The 25,063-nt window shown below is 43.3% G+C and overlaps 1 protein-coding gene across 1 annotated transcript in view; it reads right to left on the minus strand.

Moving 5' to 3' along the window:
- Window positions 1–339: 339 nt before the first annotated feature.
- Cnst (consortin, connexin sorting protein) overlaps window positions 340–25,063 on the minus strand; it is an 83,558-nt gene continuing 58,834 nt past the window's right edge. The window contains exons 5-11 of the mRNA XM_027418859.2: window positions 23,638–23,724; window positions 23,071–23,185; window positions 20,735–20,756; window positions 20,469–20,565; window positions 16,957–17,813; window positions 5,244–5,379; window positions 340–2,836 (exon numbers count right to left, since the gene is read on the minus strand). Coding sequence (XP_027274660.1) covers window positions 2,631–2,836; window positions 5,244–5,379; window positions 16,957–17,813; window positions 20,469–20,565; window positions 20,735–20,756; window positions 23,071–23,185; window positions 23,638–23,724 — 1,520 coding nt within the window. The 3' untranslated portion in view covers window positions 340–2,630. The remainder of the gene's footprint in view (window positions 2,837–5,243; window positions 5,380–16,956; window positions 17,814–20,468; window positions 20,566–20,734; window positions 20,757–23,070; window positions 23,186–23,637; window positions 23,725–25,063) is intronic.

A 25,063-nucleotide genomic window follows, 5' to 3' on the forward strand; every position in this document is an offset into this window, starting at 1 on the left:
GCATGAGGTATTTTAGAAGCTGAGAAGCCGTTATCACAGACTTAGTAAGACATCCTCACAATAGATAAGATGGCTCAGTGTGGAAAGGTGCTGACCGTCAACTGGATGGCCTGACTATCAACCTCTGGACCCTGATGACGGAAGGAGAGCGTGACTCCTGGAAGTGTACAGTGTGGTACTCATGGACTCTTCCCAAAATAAATATGTAAATGCAATTAAAAAAAAGACTTCCCCAAAATAGATGGCATCTCCTTCAGGGGCTGGATCAACTCTTGACATTATATTTTGTTTTCAAGCAGTTCCTTTAACACCAAGGGTTCAAATAAATCCTCTGAGACATTTTGTTGGTATAGATTTTAAATTACAAGCTTGATTTGACACCCTCAGACACAGTTCTTAAGAAGGCTAGTTATAAATAGTTGTCATTACTTCCGAATGAGAGGAGAAATACATTTCAGTATGCTGGATGAATTCTTTATGCGTGGGGTAACTAACATCCTCTCATCTCCAGGTGGGACACTCCAATTCATGCAGTAAATGGCTATTACATTTTAAAATGAGTCCTGGGTTTTCTAGGTGAGAGTTCATGCCCACTTTAAGTCAAGAGGTCAGCCTACTCCTGATCACTCTGTGGCCCCTGAAGTGGTGAGCACCGGGTTCCTCTGACACACCCTGGGCCCCTGGTTAGTGAGGTGTCAGTTTAGGCCTTTCCTTCTCTGAAGGCTCCCAGGAAACCTCAGGTTTCAAAAAAGTGGCTGAGAGGCGAATATGACACCAGAGATCACACAAGACTCTGAGTGACCCAAGAGAGGTAAACGGTGAAGATTTTAACTTTTTTTGATGTAAAATCGGCAGAAACGGGGGTCACCAAATCCCAGCAGCTAGAAATCACGAAAATGGAACATGTCTGTGTATCATGAGGAGGCCCACATAGGCAACCTCACTAGCGCCTTCCACAGAGCCTCTGGCAGAAGTACCCTGATGATGGGACCCATTTTACACAGGATGTGAATACAAGGTCTTCAAATTTATAATAGGGCATTAAAATAATCTTCTAATAAAATCAGCCTTAGGCATAAGGAATCTAAATTTCAGTATTCTGTATACTTCTAAATAAATAACTCTGATCTATAACCATTGAAAATATTACAATTTACGGTGACATGGTAAGAGATAAGCCACACAGTGTTGTAAGTAAAAATAAAAATGTCAATTTAAAAATAAGCCTAAAACATATGGAGCTGAAATAGTACAAAATCAAAACACTAAGTATCTAATTAAATAGGTAGCGGTGGGATGACCAAATACATGCTCAGCAACGCACTCTCAACTCATACAAAAGCCCTTAAATTCACAAGTTCCAAATAAATAAGCAGAAACACAAAGAAAGGTACTGTGCCAGCCAGTAACAACTACAAAGCAATTTCTCCCATTTCCTTCCAAATGATTCTAACAGGAAAAGAGGAACATAAAGATCACTTGCTAAAAAACTATAATTCATGATTTTTAAAAAAAGACATTGCCTAGAATATAAAAAGTCAAATGAGGCTTCCTAAACATTAGATCACTGTACCGTAAATAAGGAAAGGCCACCTAATGACAGATTTAAGCAAAACAAGGTATTTAAACTTGTCTACTTAAGGTATGATTGAATATCTGCTTCCTGACCCCATGACTGGGTCCACAGTGATCCATGATAGGAACACATAGTCCACACCCCTGAGGGTATAGCCTGCGACTACTCAGTCTCATGAGGTGGCCTGTTTCATTCAACAAAGTAAGGGTTCACCTTCCACGAGCACCCATACAGTAGGAACTACCCCTTACTTGGGTTCCTAGGCTTAGGTTCCAGAATGGAACGGGTGCTTGTCAAGCTTCCCTTGAGCAGTGGAACAAGAACTCAGTGCTCCAGACAGCACAGAAGCCACAGGGAAATCTCATCTGAGACTTGGGAGTTCTGTCATGGTGCCTGCCTTCAGGCCTGTCAAATTCATTGCCTCAGATCTGTCAGTCTCTCAATTCAAGGCCAACATTCCTACAGTTTATCTAGTTCACAGGTAAGCCTTCTCCAGAGATTTGTGCCTGCACATTGTAGTCAAATTAAAAGAATAAAGGTCATCTTTTACTCTATACTGGATATCCACTTGTGGTTACTGCTTCAGACATAACACGCACCCACACAACCATTTCACAAATGGAGAACAGAATCTAGAATAATGTCCAAAGCTAAAATTACACAGCTCCCAAGATTAACTAAAAAACGGTGTTGAAACCATAAGGTAACTTTCTCTGTTTACAAAGAAACTTATTGCGTGATGGCGGGAAGCGATGCCTATGGACAATGACTGTAAACTGGGACTGTCCTTTAACCCTCAGTGGGAGCCCGGTGTGACTCTGCTCAGTGTGCTTCACTACACAAGCAAGCAGCAAGGAGAGGGGCGTGGTCTCCACGGCTCCCTCCTGCTGTCCTCAGCGCCTACGCAAGTATTCGCCTTCTGTGGATTACTCTAACAGAGGTCTCTGGGCAGTTTCTATTGCCCGTCCTTGGGTCTCCGCTGCTGGGGAGGGGGAATGTTCCGTGACTCCTTTGCATCACTGTCTGTCTGTCAGCACGCCTGTCCCAATCGCTGCTAGGAGAGGTAGACCCAGTGTTTAAGTCCTGCCACGCCCTGCAGTAGCTTAGTGTAATAGAAGTCCACGTTGTCCGCAAAGTCTGTACACACAGGAGACTGCATGTCGCCCACAGTGCAGTAGAGTGCAGTTCCTCCAACACTGAGGAAGACAGTGGCTACGCACAGCAGGATGAGCAGGATGCAGGAGCCGCTGCCCACTTCATCTGCAAACACGAGGACAGCGGTCAGATATCACACAGCACCATCGGTTCAGCCTCCTCACCTGCTCTTCCTTTAGTTGCAATTCTCTTCGCCTGTTCGTCTATGCTAGCAACCTAGTTTATGGATCTCCACATTTCTTCATACCGTTAATAGTCAACCCTCCATATCTGTGGGCCAAATATTCTGAAGAATTTTCCTGTACTAAGTATGTACTCTTTTCTTAATGCATTCCCTTAAACAATACTGTGTAACAATTACTTACCAATTATTTAAACTCATGAGACAGCGTATGTAATGCGGATGATTTCAACTGCTGAGCAAACTCTCTGACCCAAGACACTCTTTAACAAAGAATGAGTAGCTGGGCGTGGTGGTGCACTCAGGAGGCAGAGGCAGGTGGATTTCTGTGAGTTTGAGGCCAGCCTAGTCTACAGAGTGAGTTCCAGGACAGCCAGCGCTGTTACATAGAGAAACTCTACCTCAAAAAAGAGAAAAGCAAAAACCAAAAAGAATAAACAAAGTATGCCGGAAGGATTGGTGAGATGGCTCAGCTGGTACAGGCACTTGGCTCTGCAAGCCTGACAGCCTGAGTTCAATCCCTGTAATTAATTAGTGGTGGAAGAAGAGAACCAACTCCCATGAGTTGTCTTCTGACCTCCACACATACACTGTGGTACAGGTGTGTGTGAAATAAATAGTAATAATAATAATTATCATCATTATCATCCAAGTACACAGGGGGTGTGAACAGACTCTAGGAAAACAGTATTCTGTCTCATATAAGGGTCTTGGGCATCTGCAGATTTTATTATTATGGAGTCTTGGGTCCTGTGGTACATGGAGAGATGACATTTTAATACCATTTAGGTGTTTGAAAGTATCTATTTTGCTTAAATAAAATACATTATTAGCTGTGGTGGGAACAAGCCTTGAGTTGCTGCTGAGTATCGGACAAGTGACTGATACAAAAAAAGATGCCAGGTGAGCTCGAAACAGATCCCAGCTTCGGAGGATGGAGTGTGGAAACGATATGAAATGTCTCATCAGCAATTTTACCACACTGATCAATCACGTTGCAATATTTTTGATACACTAAGTTAAATGCGATATACTACTAAGGCACATTTCGTGTATTTTCATGTTTGTTATATGGCTGTCATAAAATTTAAAATCACCCATGAGGGGCTGGAGAGATGACTTGGTGTTTAAGAGCACTATTGCTCTTCCAGAAGACCCAGGTTTGAATCCCAGGCACCACGTGATGGCTCTCAACCCTCTGTGACTTCAGTTCGGGGGCTCTGATGCCCGACTCTAGCTTCCTCAGGCACTGCACGCACGTGGTACACAGACATACATGAGGCGAAACACCCAAGCACATACAAAAAGGGAACCACCTGTGAGCGTCCACATTACATTTCCAGGACACAGTACCGCCTAGCGGGAGTACGGGCCTCTTAGGGAGCTCAGGCAGGAGGTGAGGTTTGTACCTATGCACGTGTAAGCTTTACACAAAGGTTTCATATGACTGTCGAGACCAATCCATGCACTTTAACTACAAGCTTTTCATTGTCCTTGGTGGCAGAGCAGTGCTTGTTACTTTACATTTTAAGGAGAATGAAGCAGAGTAACCTGGTGGCGGTGAGGTGGCCTGAGAGTTCCAGACCCTGGTGCACATGTGTGTGGTCAGGACTGAGGACTTCTCGGGATGGGGTTGGGGTGTGGAGGTGGAGCTGGCTATGAGATGCCAGATGAAAAAATAGCATTTCCAAGGCCTTTCACTCTCACAGTTGAAAGCCCCAGGCAGCTTTCCCACTGTCTTAGAAACACAGCTCAGTGTTCACACGGTTCCTCAGTGAACAGAGAAACACACTGGCAGGCTCTGAGCTGGTGTCCACTTCTCTTACACACTTCTGCCTCAGGTGACTCTATCTGCAACTGCACAAGGCAGCTCTGCTGTGACAGCATGGCCTCAGTGCTGTCCAGGGACAGATGCTCAAACACCACTCTAGGGAGGCACTCAGCTTCCATGCAGAGTAGACAATGCTTCACGGTAACAGAGGGCATTAATTTGTCATTAAAGACGAAATAAAAAGAGGGGCATTAATTTGCCACTTAAAACAAAAACGAAAACAAGCTCACTACAAAGGAAGAAAAGGAAGGAAAATACTAAAGAAAAAAAAAAAACTGAGGTGAGTTTTTGACTTTGGCCATTTGCAACTAGCTCATTTGTTTCAGCAAAAAATGCTTCAAAGATTAAAAAGATATAACTTGATTTCTTTTTGTTTCTCTGCTAGAAGGTAGAGCGAGTCCACACAGTCCTTACAAACCCTGCTAGCAGGCATCCTGTCACACTGACTATCCAGCAGCACCCACTGATGGTGACCCCTGCAGACCCGGGGCTGAGCGCACCTTGATCCAGGCTATCATCTATTTCCTGGAATCGCACTCTCCGCTTAGCTGGCTTCTGCTGCATTTGGGCAGGGTGGTCCCCTATTGTGTCATTCCTCTTCTTTAATATGGACACCAGCCCTTCTGCGGGAACGGCCTGTCGGAGATGGAAGAACCATTGTTACATTAAGTTGAATGGGACTTAGGGGTGATATGTCACACATTCGACCACGGAACACCATTTCAGTGATTTGTACCCCATCATCCCACCCCCCCACACCCCCGTGCTCTGTGTGTGTGTGTGTATGTGATAGGGTCTTACCCAGGCTAGTGTTGAATCTGTGGCAATTTTTCTGCCTTAGCAGGAATGCCGAAGTACATGCATGAGCTATGACGTCTGGCTCAGTGACAGTATTTAAGACATAAAGACACAAGGCCTAAAATATATGGGGTGGCAAACTTAACACCAAATGAGTTACTTTAGTTCCTCGGAGAAAATACACATTAGTAAATAATTTGTATTCAAAAATCTTTTGGGGACTTTTCTTCTAGATTTTCTCTCAGTTTCCTGTGACTCACTACTTGGTATGCAGAGGTTAGGAAACTCTTTAGCCAGAAGCCCCTGCCCCCCCCCCCCCGCCCTAGATAAGGCTCTCCTTCACTTTATAGCTCAGGACAGCTCAGAACTTGCTATAGCCCAGGCTGGCCTTGAACTCGAAATCTTTTCTGAGCTTCCCGAGTGCTATCACTCCTGGCTTTACTTCATTCCTTGTTTCTGTAAATTTAATTGGAAACAGAGCAAATTCTGCATTTGGGGTGGGGGTGGTGGTGGTGGTTAAAACAAAACTGGGAAGCCGTGACAGACCATAAGCCTAAAGTATTTACAGTTTGGGGCTTCATGGGAAAACTCTATCCGGTTCCTTCAGCCCCTGCTATCCATGTTATGCAGCCCTTCTGTTTCTCTCCTTCCTACACCCCATCTCTAATTTCAAGCCAAAAGCACTTGCTTGCCATTTAGGTGTGAAAGCTTCTAGAGTACAAATGAAGGTTGTGGGGAGAAGAGGGTTGGTCAGTTTGAAGAGGCAGGAGGGAGAGCAGCTGCTCACTCTGCCTATCCCAGCCAACTGGGAGGAGGTGCTTGCTTGCTTCATGCTACAGATGATGACATGGTTGGGCATTGTGGGCTCAACACTGTGGATGGATGTCAGTGGCTGTAAGCTAGGATTGCCTGTAATGTCATTTATCTGATCAATGGCATAAAGTACTTAATATGATTTCCAGTTCTAGGCAGCAATCTAAGATAATTACATATTCCATTAGTTCTTTTTATAATTCAGAGCTATTAGGAGCAACTGAGTCTAGACAAATAGTCTTCTACTGGGGTTCTCTGAACATGGGTCTATAGAAACCATTATCTTAAAAAAAAAATCAATAGGTCAGCAATTTATTCTTTTTATAGGAACTACCTATTTCAGATATCCTTATTCTCAGAAAGCTAAAGTAATTTAGTGACATTAAAATTCAAAGTACAGGGCTGACAAGATGGCTCGGTGGGTAAGAGTGCTTGCCACCAAGCCTGAAGATGTACTTGAGTTTGATCCTTGGAACTCACATAGTGGAAAGAGAGAACCGACTCTCTCACGCTGTCCTCTGGCCTTCACACACATGCTGTGGCACAAGCATGCCCCTCTCGACACATAAATATTTTTTTACAAGTACAAACGTGTAGAAATAGATTATATTTTTTCTTTAGAAAACATTAAAGAATTCCTTCATAAAATAATGGAAAATGATTTTACAGATGCCTTGCTTAAAGTGAGAGACAAAGACATACAGTTAGGTTTTTAATGAGCAAGGACTAGAGCCAGTGAGACGGCTAAGCAGGTATGGGCACTTGCTGTGCGAGCCTCACAACCCGAGTTTGATTCCTGGATCCCACCCCTGGAGGAGAGAATGGACTTTCAGAAGGTGTGCTCTGACTTAGGCATGCCCTGTGGCATGTGTATGTCCGAACTCACACGGACAAAGTAAGTAAATCAGTTTCAAAACAACTTAAAAAGCAGGGGTTAGAGAATAGAAATTAGTTTTAATGAACTATATAACTGGCAATCTTTTTATCTCTAGAAACTGTAAAACTAAAGGGGAGAAGCCTCATGGAACGTTTGTTATTTTTTTCCAATGTTTCCAATGTAGCTGAAAAACAGCAAGGTGCAGGTCCAGTAAGAGACTTTCCAGAAAAGTGAAGGCCGACATCTGACAGAGGGATAGAAGGTGCCTAACATCCTGTTCCGGCACGCACACACAAGGGCCAGTGAGAAGGGTGAGCCCAGGGGCTGCAGTCCTGTGAAGTGTGTCTTTGGGATATTAATTTTGCATTTGTAAATTCAAGAAACAAACTATAATCAAATGACGTTGGAGAGAAGTCCCCTAGAATGGCACAGCTGGGCTCAGGGCTGCAGTGGTCAGCACCTAGCTTACTTCTAGGAGAGTCTGGCTCTCAAGGCCGTCAAGGGACGCAAGCCTTACTGACAAGGAGGACAGAGGCAGGGCCTGGGAGCACAATGGCACAGGATGGATTTGGAGCCTGCTTTGACTGCCCTGCCCCCCACGCTTTATCCCTGGGCTGGGAATCAGGCCTTCCCCTCCTTCCCATCCCCTACTGTCAGAAGTGGAGGAGGATGCTGGGATGCTCTTCCGTGGTAGGTTCTCTCAGTCTCTGTTTGGGAATCTTCTCTAGTGTTTTCTTTCTTTTGTGCATATTTTCAGGTTCCTCCAGCACATACACAGGGAACAAAGCACAATGGGTCTGGGCACAGAGAAGATGACAGCCGAGGAGGGTAAATCTTGGATGCAGGAGGTATAATGCTTTAGATGTCCCCCCCCCTCTCTCTCTCTCTCTCTCTCTCTCTCTCTCTCTCTCTCTCTCTCTCTCTCTCTCTGTACTTGCCTGAAACAGAATTCCTACTCCCCACAACACGGCAGCCAAAATCAGACCTACCCCACCCCAGACTTCCTGCCTCATACGGGTCCCCTACCCTCACTCAGAATTCCTATATACCACAGCATCAAGAGTTTAAGAACTTAGGTGGGTAGAACTTGCCTTAATTCCATGGCTGATGTGTAAGCAATCGGAAATAACAGCATGGCCTTGTTCATGGTGTCACCCTAATGAGCCAAATCTGTCTACGCAGTCTCTCTGTATACAGTCACTATATACAATGCCTTTCTTGAAAGTTACTCCTCAGGAGGTGGAGGCAGGCAGATCTCTGTGAGTTCAAGACCAGCCTGGTCTACAAGAGCAAGTTCCAGGACAGCCTCCAAAGACACAGAGAAACCCTGTCTCGAAAAACCGAACAAACAAAAAAACCAAAAGAAAAGAAAGAAAAAAGGAAAACTACTCCAAGAAAGTCATGTGGTGCACAGGCCTTTGATCCCAGCGCTTGAGATCTCTGTGAGTTCAAGGCCAGCTGGTCTACACAGTGAGTGCCAGGACTTAAAGTACTCAAGGCAGGGAGGGCTGGTGTGGATGGCTCATGCAGGCCTTGCCCTTCTCCCCGTCCCCTCTGCCTTGCCACAAACCATTAGATCACATTCCTAAAGCCAGCCACCGAGGTCTGGTCCCTTATTTGTCCACTTCTTCCTCCTGACTACCAAGGTCAGTATCAAAGTATTGAAGTCCAGCAATCAAAAGTCCCCTTTGGCTGCCCTAATTAACATGCCCAATGAAAATGAAACACCTCATCCTAAGGTGGAGTTTCCCCTTTTACCTTTATAAACTGCCATGTGCCTAAGGACCACATCTGTCTCCTCTTTATCCAGGAGATCCTTTGTCCTTACAGGACAAATACCACTGCCTCCTTCTCCTCATACCCCGTCTCCTTCACCACCACACCCAGCCCATTCTAGCACACAGCATACACACGCCTTTTCTCTTCCTAAAACTTACACCTGCCAGAGTCAGAAAGCAGCCACTTTTTTCTTCCTCACTTAATAAAGGATCTCTGTGAATATATTGGGTATTTGGGTGTGGTTTGTGCTTAATGGGGGGTGGGGGGTGAGGCCTGGTGTCTGGGAGGGAGTTCCTGCTGTGCAGGGGTGGGGGGTGTCTGCCTTCAAGGACAGCCAGGGCTACATATTGATAGAGTCTCAAAAAAAAAAAAAAAAGTATAAGATATGAAGTATTTCAGTCTGTGCTCCTGAAGGACTTTAGAATTAACAAAGAAATAACTAAGAAGAAAAACAATCCTCTCACCCTAAGAACACTCCTTCCCTTCTTCCTTCTCTCTTTCCCTTCCTCCCTCCTTCCTCTCTCCCTCCCTTCCTTCAAGATGCTAGGATCAGGACAAGGGCCTTCTCTATGCTAAAAAAAAATAAAATAAAAAAATAAAAACAAAGACAATTTAAATCTCCAAAAGAGCTTCATCTGTAAGAATAAATTTAATTTCCTGTTTCAATTAGCAAATTGCCTTCTCACCCCAACAATATATACCAGCCTGTCCTCTAGAACATCTGAGCCATAATTACTGTAATTGTGGCCCTCTGATAGATGCAGGGCTGGAAAACATCCATCTTGCCTAGTCCTGTGCATCTACAAGGCAGTGGATCAGCAACGATAGCTGCCTTAAACAGCAAGTCAGAGTACACGAAACAAAATGATTCCATGAGCCCCGAAACTGCCATTCCCAACACGAGAGACGGGCAGAGCACACTGTGGCCACCAGTCCCTCCTCACCAGATTGTGGAGGAAATGAGCCAAAATTAGACCATTTTCATCTGGAACCTCAAGGCTTGTCATTTTAAACAAGAACACAGGCTTGGCTTCCAACTAACTTGGCAATGAACACCCACAAGCTACATTAGTGTATTATGTGTATCTTGTTTTGTTTGTTTTTTTGAGGCAGGGTTTCTTTGTGTAGCCCTGGCTGTCCTGGAACTTACAGAGATCCGCTGGGATTAAAGGTGAGTGCTGCCCTGTCTGGTTTTATTGTGGGTATCTTAAATGGATGAACATTAACAGCCAATTCCACGCTACGCCATGTTCAGCCCTCACAACGGTTTCAGGAATTATCAGATGACAAAGCCAATGTGAATGAGCTCACCCTGCCTGGCAATGGGCAGAGTTGAGACAAACTCAGGGTTAAAAACTAAGATCTGATCTGTCCTATTAGGATTTTACTTTGTGCTGTATGTGTTTGTTACTATTGGAGTGAAATAAATGGGATTTTCAAATAACAAGGCGTTTGGCTACCCAGAAGTTGTTTATATTTTCTACCTGAAATTCTAATCTTTTATATTCCCCAGTTAAGAGATACTTAAACTGACGGCTGTTCTTGTCATGGAGGAGGAGTGGAATCTGGAAGATCTTCGGTAGGAGCAGATTAATGTCATGGCTACTGTCACAGCTAATTGATAGAACAGGTCACAGCTGGGCCTGGGGGTGACAGCTAATGCGGGAAAGCCATTACACAGAAGAGCCTGTGGCTTCCTAAGGCCTCCCAAGTGCTAAGTCTAGGAGCACGGCAACAGGATGTGCCAAGTGGGAAAACAGACGGAGGGGGGCGGGGTAACACACCATGTTGGATTTCTGACCGCTTAGGAAGGAAAAAAGCATATTGCTAACAGCAAAGCCAGGAGCTTCCTAAAGCATCTAAATATGTAGATCAGGTGCCGCTGCAAGCTCTTGCTGCTATAATTCGCTCTTGCTTGCAAAACAGTCAGTCAGTAAGCACAAGACAGGAAAGGAAACGTGAGCTTGCTAGGCCGAGTCCTGCCTGCCTTTTGCATCTCCAGAAGACTATCTGTAGAGCTGCCACTTTCAGTATTTACAAACCCTCGCCCTGTGCAATGATTTAACAGATTTTAACATTGCATTTTACGTTATTTACTGTGTGTGTGTGTGTGTGTGTGTGTGTGTGTGTGTGTGTGTGTGTGGTTAATGCATGCCACAGCACACATGGAGGTCAGAGGACAGCTTGAGAAAATCGGTTCTCCCTTCCCACTGTGTGGGCTGGCTAGATGGAGTTATGAGGCGTGGCGGCAGCTGCCTTTACCAGCAGAGCATCTTGCTGGATCCTTTACTAATATCTGAAGCTACACTGTTTATTCGTATGTGTATTTGGTTACAATAATCTTTCCATCTAGAAAGCAAGCTTCATGAGGACAGAGGCTTGATCTCTGTTTACTGCTGTGCCCGGGTCTCTATCAAGTAGGAGGTGCCTTATAAACACACTGGAGAGAAAATGAATACACCCAGCACACAGAGGCTAGGCAGAGACACAGAGATGCAGCCAACGGCGTCTTTATCTTTCAGGTTCTAGTAGTTTGGTAGAAGAAAGAATGCCTGTGTCCTATTGTAACTAAGGAAGATCACAGCTGGACAGGACCCTAGGAGGAATGCCGATCCAAGGGAATAGTGAGTCGGGCACTGTGCTGGGCACTTTGCATGCTGAGGGGCGTGGTCTGGATGCTGAGGCTTGGGAAGAAGGTGGTGGCTCATCACTGTAGAGCGACACAGAAAGCACAGGCGGCAAGGGGACCAGTGTGACTGCAGCAGAAAACACAGGACAGTAGGAGACGATGCTCAAAAGCGGCTGGGCCAGACAACCAAGAATCTGAATTTTGGGCTACATAGCAAAGCCTTTTCCCATGAAGCTACAGGGTGCCCTGGGAAGAGGCTGGTGGCACAGAGATATTGCAGGGCAGAAGTTTAAGTCAACAGGCCAAGTGTTAGAGAGCTGGACTCTGTCTTTGACTTCAAAGCATAATGTTTTCTTTCTTTTCTGTTTCTTCCTTCTGTCTTTTCTTTTTCTTCCAGGCAAGGTCTCACTATGTAGCTCCAAATGTCCTTGAACTTGCAGAGATCTGCCTGCCTCCACTTTCCACTATGCCCAGGCCTACTAAAGGTTTTGTATTGTATTGAAATTTATTTTTTAGTGCTTTGCCTGCATGTATGTATATGCACTATGTGTGCCCAGTATCTGAGGAGTTCAGAGGAGGGGATGGATGCCCTAGAACTAGAGATAGAGATGTTTTTAAGCCTCCATGTGGGTGCTAAAAACCAAACCTGGTTCTTGGAAGAACAACGGCTTTTAACCACTGAGCCACTTCTCTAGCCACAAGTAGAGAGTTTTAAAAAGATGAAAACTTCTAGACAGGTATGAGAACGTCCTACAGTCAAGTCATTTCACTCATTTTTATGGCCCGACTGGCCTTTTTGGGTATGAGCTTGAGACTCCAGGTCTACACAGAGCTTATGTGAGATCACTGGGGTGGGGGAGGGATAAAACAAGGAGAAGAAACTCAGGAAGTAGCTGATGCAAATGTCCAGGAGCAGCAGCAAATATGGAAATTTGAAATTAATTAAAACAGGAAAGGAACTTGGTAAAAGAAACATGTCAATCAAGATTTGTTAACTAACCAGAAATGTAAAAAGCAGTCTGAAAACAAGAGGCAGAAATGACGCCATCTGGCACAATTTAAAAATGGACAACCCCAGGTTTTCCTTGGGGACTAGTTAGAGAGCAACACAAATCAGGGGTCAACCATTCCCACCCCTGGTGTTCTTGGAAGCCAAAATGTGACCAAGCTATATCCCTGCTTCCCTGAATTCACTCTGAGCAAAATCGCCATGGTGGCTGTTTCTATGGCTCTTCTTTTCTTTTCCCAAGACCTATGGAAGAGTCATCTGCATGACTCCCCCCAACACTGCTGCTTAAAGGAATCCCACAGCAGCTAACCTTTCTTAAAGCTTTAATTTTAAAATTGTGTGTGTGTGTCTGAGTGTGCACCCGGGCACACATGCAGAGGTCAGATCAGGACACCTTGAGACAGGATCTCTCACTAAACTTGGGGCTTGCCAATTTTTAGCTAAACTGGTTGGCCAGCAGGTTACAGTAATCCTCCTGCCTCCCTGCAAGGCATGACCACCTCCTCAGCACGACTGACTAAAGGTTTATCCACTAAGACACCTCCCCAGCCAACGGTTAATTTAAAAATGTATTTTAGTTTTGAGGCAGGAAACTTACAGCCTGTCTGGTGCTGGGATTACGGGTGTGTGCTACCACACGAAGCTTTACCTGTGTTTTCAATCACTGCACCTATATCACTGTGGAACTCAATGGAAGTCAATCACAAAAGTTATTAAGTGTTGCCTGACACTGCACAGTACTAGATGTTTTTCTTACAAAAATCTGTAAATAAACCAGGCATGGTATGGAACAGTTATAATGTCAGTACTGGGAGACTGAGGCAGGAGGGCTGCAAGGTAAAGAAAAGCAGCTTAAGTTACACAGGGAGACTCTGTCTCAAAAAACCAAAAATCTGGGCCAGAGTTAGGTCCTCCCACAAGCTGTCCTCAGCTCCATGGTACATGTGTACCCAAACCCACAAACAATAAGTAAATGAAAGCAATAAAAATGAAAATAAAAAACCCCGAAATCTATGGATGGAGATAAACATGTCTAATTTTTTTTTCTTAAAAGAGTGGAGACAGCACTGATGACAACAGGTCATGTAATTTTTAATAAGAAAAAGAAAACAGCAATGCTTCAGATATTAAACTGGCAAAAATATTCCTGGGTTTGAAAAAAGCTTACCAAGTCCAGAAAGCCTCATTTACAAATGAATCTATACTCAAGAACCAAAATGCTGGAGACATTTTTCTTTCTTTCTGAGGTGAACTAATTACTTCATTTTATAGGATGAATCTTAGTCTAAAACAACATGACAAGTGGCTGCTGATAGTTACAAAACCAAGTTCTCCTGGAGCCCAAACTCAGTAATGCAGAGTGACAAGAGAAAGCAGCTGGCAAAGAGAGGACGCCGGGTCCTATGAGGTAACCAAGAGCTTCAAGCAGAAGGGAACCCTTAGAGGGCAGAGTCCTGGGCAGGGAGAGGTGCCAGGAGAAGAGGAAGGACCAAAAGTGACAGGCAGTATCATGTGGACAGGCAGGTGAGCTGCTCCCAGCAGCAAGAGCAGGGAAGCCACACAATCAGGTTCCAGGCTGCAGTGACAGTGGGGAGCCCCTACAAACCAAGATTCTTATTAGACTACAGTGCCAACAGAGCCAGGCAGATAACTCTGTAGAAGTTTGCTGCAAGCACAAAGCAAAAACTGGTTTAAAGTTACATTTGTACTCAAGTCAAAATTAAAGTTTAGAATTTAATTTTTAAAACTTAGGGGCTGGGTGTGTGTAGCTCAGCAAGAGTATTACCTAGCATATTCAAGACCCTGTGATCTATCCCCAACACAAACAAACCAAAAATGTGTTATAATTGTTTAATTACAGTAATCCCAGCACTTGGGGGGGGGCAGGAGGATCAAGAGTTTGAGGCTACCTCAAATGTTGGAAGCCAACTTGAGACTGTCTCAAAACTGACAGATAAACAAATAATGCATATGTGTCTGTGTGTATAAATAATTACACTTATAAGGAAATCTATGTTTAACCTGTTCACTTAACCCAAAGTTTTACTTTTATAGTATTAAGAAAACTCTAAAGTATTAGTGATTTCTTTTAGCTTAAGACTCTTGCAGACAGACAGATTTTATTAAAATGTGTTCAAAACAGATATTGGCACAAGTATTCAGAAAGGATATCTAAAAACTTATTTACTACCACCATAGAGCATGCTGTATTTGTTAACTGAATGTTGCATAGCTTTGGAGCATGTCCTGGAACTCACTCTATAGACCAGGCTGGCTTCAAACTCATAGAGATCCACCTGCCTCTGCCTCCTGAGTGCTGGGATTAAAGGTGTGGCCACCATCATCTGGTGCTTTAGGGGTTTTTATACAGCAAAACTGAACAGACCAATACATTTTAAAAAGGAGACCATGATGCACTAACGTCTCAACGAGACAACTTTCAACTCTACAGACAATTTCCTAGCCACAGTCTCATGGGAAAAGAGCTGCTGTACTGTGACCAGGAAAAGAAAATCCCATTTGACCGTAACATCCCTAGTTGGATGACCCCTGTGCAGAGCTCGCCTCGGAACAGACTGAACTCTGGTCCAGTGCTTCATCATCAGCTCTGCTGTCTCTCAAATATTTTCAAAGTTGTGCTAAGATATGTAACATAAAGGTATCATTTTATCCCTTTTTATATACAGTTCAGTGTGTTATATTCAAATGTTGTAATCCATCACTGCCAACTACCACCTAACTATACCATCACCTTGGACAGATACTCAGTATACACCGAGCAATACTGAACGGTTCTGGTAAGAGAAAATTAAGACACAAAAATCATAGTTTTGTGAGAACCATTTGACAATCAAATAGCCTGGTAAAAGTAAACATGGGAATAACTACTGAGCTTAAGGCTTTACTTAAAAATCCAGTTTTGTCAAAAAATTAAAAAGGAAAACCATGGTTTATAGGAAATGAACTAAACAGTAATAGGACAATGGTCTCAGGAAGCTTGTCCCTGCTCCATTCTTTAATTAAATTAACATATAACTTGTTATCTATTTTTGCTTTCTTTTTCTACTTCCTTCCTGAATTCACCTTTTTCAAAGACAATGCTGTTAGAATACAGTGGGTATACATGAGAATTTTAGGGGGTTGAGACAATGTCTCACTCTGGTTTTTCGAGACCAGGTTTCTCTGTGTAGCTTTGGAGCCTATCCTGGCACTCGCTCTGGAGACCAGGCTGGCCTGGAACTCACAGAGATCCGCCTGCCTCTGCCTCCCGAGTGCTGGGATTAAAGGCGTGCGCCACCAACGTCCCAATGTCTCACTCTGTAGCCAAGGCTGGCCTCAAACTCACAGTGTCCCTCCTGCCACAGCCTGCCCAAGGCAGGGTTTACAGGTGTGAATGAGGGCAACGGCCAACTTCAAGGGAGGAAAAGAACAGAAAAAGCATCCTCACTTAACCAGCAAAAGTGGGGAGTGGGGAGTGAGGGGGAGAAGAGGGAGAGGGAGAGGGAGAAGGGGAGAGAGAGAGAGAGAGAGACAGAGAGAGAGAGAGGAAGAGAGAGAGACAGAGAGAGAGGGAGGGAGAGGGAGAGAGGGAGCAAGGGGTCCAGGAGGTTGGTGAGCCTGAGGCCCCGCCCTAGATCTGCCCACTGTGACTTCTCTTCCCCCACTGTCTCCCTTCCAGAGGGCAGGGCACCTGCTATGGCTTTTTATCTTTGTTTTTCTAGATTTACTTTTTGTATGTGTCTTTTCTTCCCAGGGCTTTTAAAATTCTCTTATTAAACAAAGGACAATAATCATCTTTCTTTGCTGTTATTTTTTTCTTTCTGTTTAATAGCTTAAAAATTCATCAAGCACCTCCCAGTATCATTATTTTAAAACCTTGACTCTGTTAAGTCTGTTTCTAACCATTTAAGATGCACACTAACCCACTGAAGGAGCAGGGAGCACATACCAGGTTTTGTTTTCTGCGGGTATGAGGAGAAATAGTTCCTTACTCAAGTGTGACCAATCTTGTCTTCATCTGAGCCCCTAAGGGTGTGAAACTGAACTCACAAGGTTGAAAAGGAAAAACGGCGTTCATAACTGTGCCTCTGTGTCTAGAGGGAGACAGGGCAGCTTCCTCAACTGTAAACACAGCAATGACTGAAAGCCACCTAATTCAACATGTACAAGTAACTTAACAATTAACATTTATGTTAACTGAAACATTCATCTCAAGCTTAAAACCAGAGAAAACTCATGAAAACAAAGCAACAGTTTGCACGTGTGAGAATTCATCTTAGTCTAGCTGTTACTACCTCCCTGTCTTACCTCAGCGATCTCTATCTTCTTGGCCAGATCATCAAGGGAGAGCGAGCTCTCGTCAGGAGGCAGGCTCTCCTGGAGACTGTAGGATGCTTCTTCAGGAGAGAGGTCTTGGAGGAGGTCAGAGTCCTCGTCCTGGATGTCTTCATAGGAGAGGGACTCTTCGGCGTCTTTTAAGCATCCTTCCAGAAGGCTGTTCAGATAGTCTTCTGTTTCCTTACTGACTTCGTCTTCCTTATCCCGCCCTTCTTCTGGGGCCATGCACACTTCTGGACACAGTGTCCTTACGTCAGACGCTTTACTGTCACCACAGAGTGCATTCTCAGAGCCAGGCTCCAAGTCAGTCTGACTGTGTGGTGATTTCCCATCAGTGGCTGGGAGGTGAGGCTGCTGTGACTCGTCCAATTCACTGCTCTGAGGCTGGTCCCTGGGCAGAGCTTCAAGTACACCCTGAACAGGGAGGCAGAGCTCTTTTCGGTGCGTCTCTGAATATTTACCCTCTGAAATCAACACAGGAGGTATACTGTCACCACTCGGGGAGAGCTGCGGCTCTGTCACTGACTCACTAGGAGGAGACCCCTTAGGGTCCTCGGCCACCCCGGGGTGGTCCTCTGTGGGAGGCTCCTGCAAGCAGCTGTCATCCTCACAGGCACTCTCTGCAGCATCTGGCCCTGACCTGCTCCTGGCTGTCTCTGGGGACTGGGTGTTGGCATTGGTGCTAAACAGGGGCTCCTTCCCTGCAGTTACTGGAAGGCTGGGGGAAGCTGCCTGCCAGTCCATTTGATGAGAGCTGGGGCTGCTCTCCTGGGGCTGTTCTTCATGCTGGCCTCGGCTTGGTTCCATGCCAGGACAGGTTTCAGTCTCTGCAGATGAAGAAGAAGGGAGCTGCTGTTGAATTCCAAACAATGCTTTGATATCGAGGCAGAGAAGGGGCAGAAGCGTACATGTGTAACGAAAACTGACGCTAACCCTCTCGGACAGACGCTGCCTGTTGTGCTGCAACACAACCTATGTCCTTAGGTAGAACATGCTTGCTAAGGGTTTAATAAATAGTGTTAATGCAGTAAAAAATAATGAAGAGTCTTCAGAAGCATGTTAAATGAATCGTTCAGTCATTATAAGTGAAAAGTTTAAATTCTGAATTTTGTCTTTTACATTTAAACAAATACACTTGTTTTTTGTTTGTTTGGTTTTTTTGTCTACTAAAGCTAGAAAAGTTTTTTACTTCTACTTAAGGCATAGCATATTGAGTAAATATTTTTAGACAACCTTAGTAATAATATAAAAGGTAAGTAGAACTAAATTTAATCAGAATGAACAAAAGTTTGTTCAGATCAAATTTGCAATTTGAACATAGTGTCCTGAAAATGTGCTTTCAAAGACAATTTCTTAGTTCCTGGAAGCAAAGGGGACATAAAAAGGACACATTTTGACAATAAGTAGAAACAGGTTTGAATTTTAGCCTTTCTATTTCTTTACAACAGTTAAAACCTTTTATGTAAATTACAATTGGAAATGCCCATTTGTTAAGAGAGAAGCCTTCTCATGAAGGCCTATAATTCCCACAAATAAGAGTCAGAAGTGCATGATAAATGAATAATTTTATTGCTTTTCAATTTTAATTTATTGGAACTTCAATTACCAACTGACAATCCACGTTGAGTCCCTAAAACAGACCAGACATTTTTAAAGTACTGTCTCAGATGCCTGGGAAGCCGGAACTGGGCTGGCAGCCTCAGCTCTAAATGTGGAGGTGGCATTAGGAGTTCTGGGTTCTTCCGCCCCCAGCTTTAACTATCAGAGAGGACCAGAAAGAGCTGGCCATCTCTGGAGAGTCCTACATCCCTGCTGTCTCCCACTCTCAAGGTTTGATTGCAGGAGAACAGGTGGGCAGCTGGTTCCCATGGGTTGTGTGCTTTGTCCCTGGGCATTCCCTTGTCAGATGGCAGGGTGTGGGGTGAGGGTCAGAACAAGAAAGGCCACAGCCAGTCAGAAAAGGGTCAAGCTCAGTCATAAATTCCCAGTACCCAACAGTTCAGAGAGAGCCTTCAAAACACATTGGTAGGATTCAGAGACTCAATGAGACTGGGGAGCACAGACCCTAGGTCCTGATTCATCACAAGGTTGAGGATTGCCACATAAGGGAGAGCTTGATAAACAACAACGACAAAATATGACGTAGGATGCAAAGTGTTAAGAATATTAATCTGTGCTGGAAAGTCTTCCACGGTATTGACAGTTTCCTTTAAAACACACTATTTTATCAAGCTGGGGCAAGATTCCTTCCTTGTCTAGGATTCAGTCCACACTCCTTCATGGATATTAGCACACGTTTAGATTGTTGAAGGCAGTGATAATCCCTACAGCTGACTCAGCTAAAGCATGAGGTATTCACTTGGAAGCCAGAAGATCCAGGTTCTACCTATGAATCGGGGCACCAAACAAATGGCTGTAAACGTGCGGCTTCAGCTTCCCCATCTGTGCCACATAGACCACAGCAGAGCAAAAACAAAGCCAGTGCTAAGCTGTGTCTACAGGATCTTATACAGCCCAGGCCAAGCTGGAACTCACCGGGTAACCAAGAACTCCTGCCCTTCCTGCCTGCACCTCTCAGTTCTGGGATTATAGGTGTACACCATCATGTCTACTGAGTTGTAACAAAGCTTATTTTATCCTGTTTCTGATCTAGAAATGACCAGAAAGGAAACACAAAGAACACAGCATGTGGGGCTGACTCAAGCAACATCCCTAATTTGTGTGGTAAGAGAGAAGGGAATGAAGACTTCAAAATGACTTTACAACGGAAGGCACTAATGGATGACACCAGCACATCTATCTGTATTACCAGGGACAATCACTCAAAACTCCCGTCTCCTTTTAAATCAGGGCTCCCAGGCCCAGGATCATAAGGCTAATAATATAAATTGATCATATAAAAATATTCCGAAAACACACTTATTCCTAAAATTTTGCAAATACATTTTGAAAGAAGTTTCCCAAGTCTTTTGATTGAGTCACAAAGTGGTATAAAACACATTTTAAATGGCTAAGAAACACACACACACAACACACACATACACTCACACATACACAAAACACACACACACAGTATATGTTAGTGCTATAAATTATCCATACAGAACTTCTCATTATCTAGATTTATAGAAAAGGTTAGTACATTTAGTAATAATTGTTCTTTTTCCTTTTTAAGCAAGAAAGGATATTTAAACACACCCAAGCATTTCAGACAATTTTTGTATCATCTTTTTCATATTCTCTTTTCCTTATTGATAACACAAATTATTTTGCTTTTTAAAAGAATTTATATTCTATTACTTCTAGTTATCTAAAACTGGAAATACATATAAAAATGTGGGTTTAATATTTTTTATAAGTGTACATATAAAAAATCTAAATGCAAAAAAAAAATCTAACACAACCATTCAGATCTAATACTTTAAAATGCCAGCAGTAACAGGCCTCCCGTCTCTTCCTCTACAGTATAACCTGCAACGGACCTGGTTCTTTGGCTGTTGCTCCTCTTTCCTTTGGCTCTTCAGACACTGTCACCCTCGAAAAGCATTTTCTTCCCAGTGACTTTTCCACAGGTGCTATCTAAAAAGTTTTCAAAAGGGAAAAAATTAATCACAACTTTTTTGAGAAACTGTTGCATTCAATTAGAAAATTGCAAGTGTGCTGAGAAAAGGTTTTCTAGAATAGTCTGGGCCCAGGTGTAAGATGCTGACATGCTCCCCGTGAATGATTCCAGAAGAACACCTCTTACCTTATGCTTGGCCAACAGAGGGCTGTAGAAAAGAAGAAAAACATAGTTTTAAAAGTACAGCATGCTTCCAAACAAATGTCACCGAAACAAATATAAAAAAAAATAGAGCTTCTCTGAGTTCTAATATTAGCGCAGGACATTTATTCCCAGGGCTGAAACACTGCCACCAGCTTCCGTGGTTCAAAGGACAGCTCCAGCATGTGTGCGTTTCCTCAAACAGCCAGTTACCACTGAGAGCCTCAGACACATCCCATGTGCGTCTTGCACCCACACATGTCACAATTTCAGTTTAACACAGACTATGGCAGAAGATAATTATGTTGGAATTACCCAGGGATAGACAAGTAACTTTCAAACATTAGGTTTTAAAGAGTATCATGCCAACAGTATGCCAATAAAGGCATGGAAGAAAGAAATCCCAGCTTTAATACTACCATAATACTTGGAATCAGGAAACAGCTTGAGGCCGGGCGGTGGTGGTGCACGCCTTTAATCCCAGCACTCGGGAGGCAGAGGCAGGTGGATCTCTGTGAGTTTGAGACCAGCCTGGTCTACAAGAGCTAGTTCCAGGACAGCCTCCAAAGCCACAGAGAAACCCTGTCTCGAAAAACCAAAAAAAAAAACAAAAAAAAAAAAAAAACAAACAGCTCAAATGTCTACAAATGAAGGAAATGGGCAGGTAAACTGCCCCACGGTCACACGATAAACAGGTACAACAGTAACACAGCCAAACTGACACTGGATGTGATAAAGTATAACCCAGAAACAATGGCAGGCTGAAGGATCTAGAAACAATAACTGTTTTTTGCATGACCCATTTGTATGAAATCTGAGGCACATAAACCCACAGAACTCAGTTACCATCATAGGGGAGGGAAGAGGGAAACGTGGACTTGGTACTTCAAGGGAGGGGTCTTCTGAGAGGTTAGAATGTTTGTGTCGTGGATCCTGTTAGGAGTGCTAGTAGGGAAAAATTTACCAGGCTCTCATACCCTGAACTATAAATAATGAGACATAATCTGGGGTCCAATGATCTAAAGATACCGTGTTCATAGCATGCTCAAGTAAATACTTCAAATATTTATGACACACTAACAAGCTGTGAGTTCCTTCAGGAGCGTAGAGGGAGGGGTCTGCACTGAGTATATTGAAAGTAAATAAATTACCTTTGAAGGCTCCTACTCTTTTAAATGTCATAAAAATGGAAATACAAAATAGAAAGCTAACGCAGGAACTTACTAAGAAAATGAGTTACAGTTCAGAATCCCTGAAGAGCCTGCTGCACAGATTCAAACTGCCTTAGCACAGGAGACCCATCTTTGGAGAGCTGAAGGGACACTTCCATCCCAGCCTCTATCACCTTCCAAGGATGGCCTCCAGGATGGCCACCCAAGCAATGCCCTCTCTTCTGCAATTACTGGGGACTATTTCATTACCAACACACAGAGCTTTAGTTTCCTGCTCAATATTCTGAAGAGGAGACAAAGTTACCAAATGAACAGAGAGCCCTTTATCCTTTGTGCAGGGGACTCAAGACAGAAGCCTGAGAGATGGGCACTATGTAAACACTGTTTGTTGCGCTCCTTTCCCCTTCAGATCTCTGAGCGGTCAAATGAGGAATTCAGAACAAAGATAAGTAGAACAAAAAATAACAAGCTTTATTATTAGGATAATTTTTTAAAAGATTTCATCAAAGTTTAAAAACTTGTCTTGGAGAAGAGAATGGGGAGGGGATTTGAGAGCTGTCTTTGTGACAGAAAAGGAGGGGGATCAAGCAAGAGGGGAAAAGCCTGAGCAGGAAGAAGGATGATTTAGTTTTAAAAGTCTATCTCCTTGACACAAATCAGGCAACTGGAAAGTACCCGGTAATGAAGTTTTCCTTGATTTAGATTAAATATTGCACACTGTGCTTTTTAGACTATACCTTTGACAAGGGTTACAACTTTTCTTATCACATACAAACACCAGAAAATAGCCTAAACAACAATAATCAACATACAGAAATAGATATTTATTAAAATTAAAGTAATAAAATAACAATTAAAAAACAAACAATAAAAGTCCTAATGTGCAACCCAGATCATTTGGCTTGCTGATCTCTTAGTCAAAAAAATACCAAAATTATCAGTGTGTCTAGTTAGAAGGCTCCCCAAGCCCATGGAAACCTAGCAAGGTCAGCAGAAAACAGAAAAAAAGCTGAGAAAGACCCCTTTACATTCCATTATACTCAGTTCAATTTCTTACGAAGAAAACAGAAATGGATCACACACTTCAATACTCAATGTAATGCATATCTTCAATATTCTCCCACTTTAAATAAATTATGACATACTTACTCTTGATGAGTTGTGCAAATTTTAGCAAGCTGTTCGAAATCTTCACCATTAAATCCCTTTTCTGAATTCCTCAGAGGCGGCACTGTATGTGGCTGGACAGCTTTCCATTTTGTTTCTAAATTTAAAACATTTGTTAATCACTGGCTCTTACAAAATGTATTTAGGCTCCACTGGAATAATTAATATATGGTTACCTTCTCAAGCAACCCAAAAAGTTAACACAGAAAGAGCTAAATGATTATTTCACAGTATGTGTAAACACCATTCTACAAACAAAATTAGCCAGGAGCGTATGCAGAAGAAATGACAACAGAGCTATGAAGAGCAGGGTACAAAGAAAATACCGTCTGCCTTCTGCCTCTCTCATGGTGCCGGGGGAACTCACAGCCCTGTACTTGCTAGGCAGGCTCTCAGACACTAAGCTGCATGGGCCTGTGCTTTGTAACAGTAACTTGACTGTGTAACTTCTATTCTTTTAACATGCAAAATCAGGACAGTATGCTCAGTTTCTAGATAGCGAGTTGTTACATTACTGCTAACTCCAAGCTCCAGTCAGTCTGTACTTACCCCACTGTTCTTGAATGGCAGAAAGATTTGCAAGCAGTTGCTCATGATACAATCGTTCAAGCTGAATGAATTTCATTGCTTTCTCATCTGAATAGAATAGTTGAGGAAAAGACATCAAGACTGCCTACATGAAACCCCACGTTTGCAAAGGAATGTCCTATAGAAGACAAGAAATGTGCACCTCTGACAAAAAAACAAACAAACAAAACAAAAATGGGAAGGTTCAAAATATTTTAAATTTAAGCACATCTGACGTGAGGTCTCCTGGCTTTGAAGTACATTTTTTTAAATGTTCTTTTTTTTTTTTAAAAAAATTATTATTTATTATGTATACAACATTCTGCTTCCATGTATATCTGCACACCAGAAGAGGGCACCAGATCTCATTATAGATGGTTGTGAGCCACCATGTGGTTGCTGGGAATTGAACTCAGGATCTCTGGAAGAGCAGTCGGAGCTCTTAACCTCTGAGCCATCTCTCCAGCCCGAAGTAAGTACATTTTATCGTAACACATGATGTAGAGTACTTGAGCAAAGAGACACAAAAGGTTTTACTCAAGGACTGTCCATCTGGCAATGCACCGGCAGCTGTCATTAAAGCCATCTACTTGGAAAGAGGACCACAGGGGATCCTAGAGTCTGTGTTTTCCTTAATTTCCCTCCTTAAATGACTCCCTGACTCTGAGACCCTTCAGGCAATTGTCTCTTTGTGATTTCATGATCCTTTACTTACTTTTTATTGGACATTTTTCTCCCCAAGTCAAAAGTATGAAATGCTAAATAGTGGAAACATGGGATGGTTCTTTTATAAAAAAAACTAACTTACTCCAGTGACTTTCCTAATTATCACAGAATTCCATTTTTTTTGATTTGGTTGATCTTCTTATGACCTTTTAGATTTCTATCTGTACCACACAAACTTGCATCTTAGGAGGTTGAGAAACACTGACCAAATGCCCAGCTTCCTCTGGGCAATGTTATAAATGCTGACCCAGAAAAAAGGAAGAGAGGATCGGAAGGTTTAGCTTTGTGTCCTTCCCATGAACACCAAGAGGTTCGGCTCTCCCTCTCTGTCCCCTTAAGGATGGATCCTTGGGACCAGGAAGGGACCACAAATAGAACAACTCCTCTGATCCCTCTGCCCAGGACCAAATGCTCCCTTTTCCAAAGCTTACATGGGATCTCCTTGAAAACATTATTTAGTTGGTTGCTAGTGAAGATTTACATACAGCCATTCATCATGAGACATTTCTGTCAGTGAGGAACCTTTAAAAGGAAAAGGGATCCACAGGGATGACCCCAAATAAGAATCCAAGCAGTGGTGGGGAAAATGCCATTGATGCCCTTCCCCTATAATGAGACTGGTGTCTACCTTGATTACCATTCCTAGAGCCTTCATCCAGTAGCTGTTCGAAGCAGAAACAGG

Source organism: Cricetulus griseus, chromosome 5 (assembly GCF_003668045.3).
Source record: "Cricetulus griseus strain 17A/GY chromosome 5, alternate assembly CriGri-PICRH-1.0, whole genome shotgun sequence".
Taxonomy (NCBI): domain Eukaryota; kingdom Metazoa; phylum Chordata; class Mammalia; order Rodentia; family Cricetidae; genus Cricetulus; species Cricetulus griseus.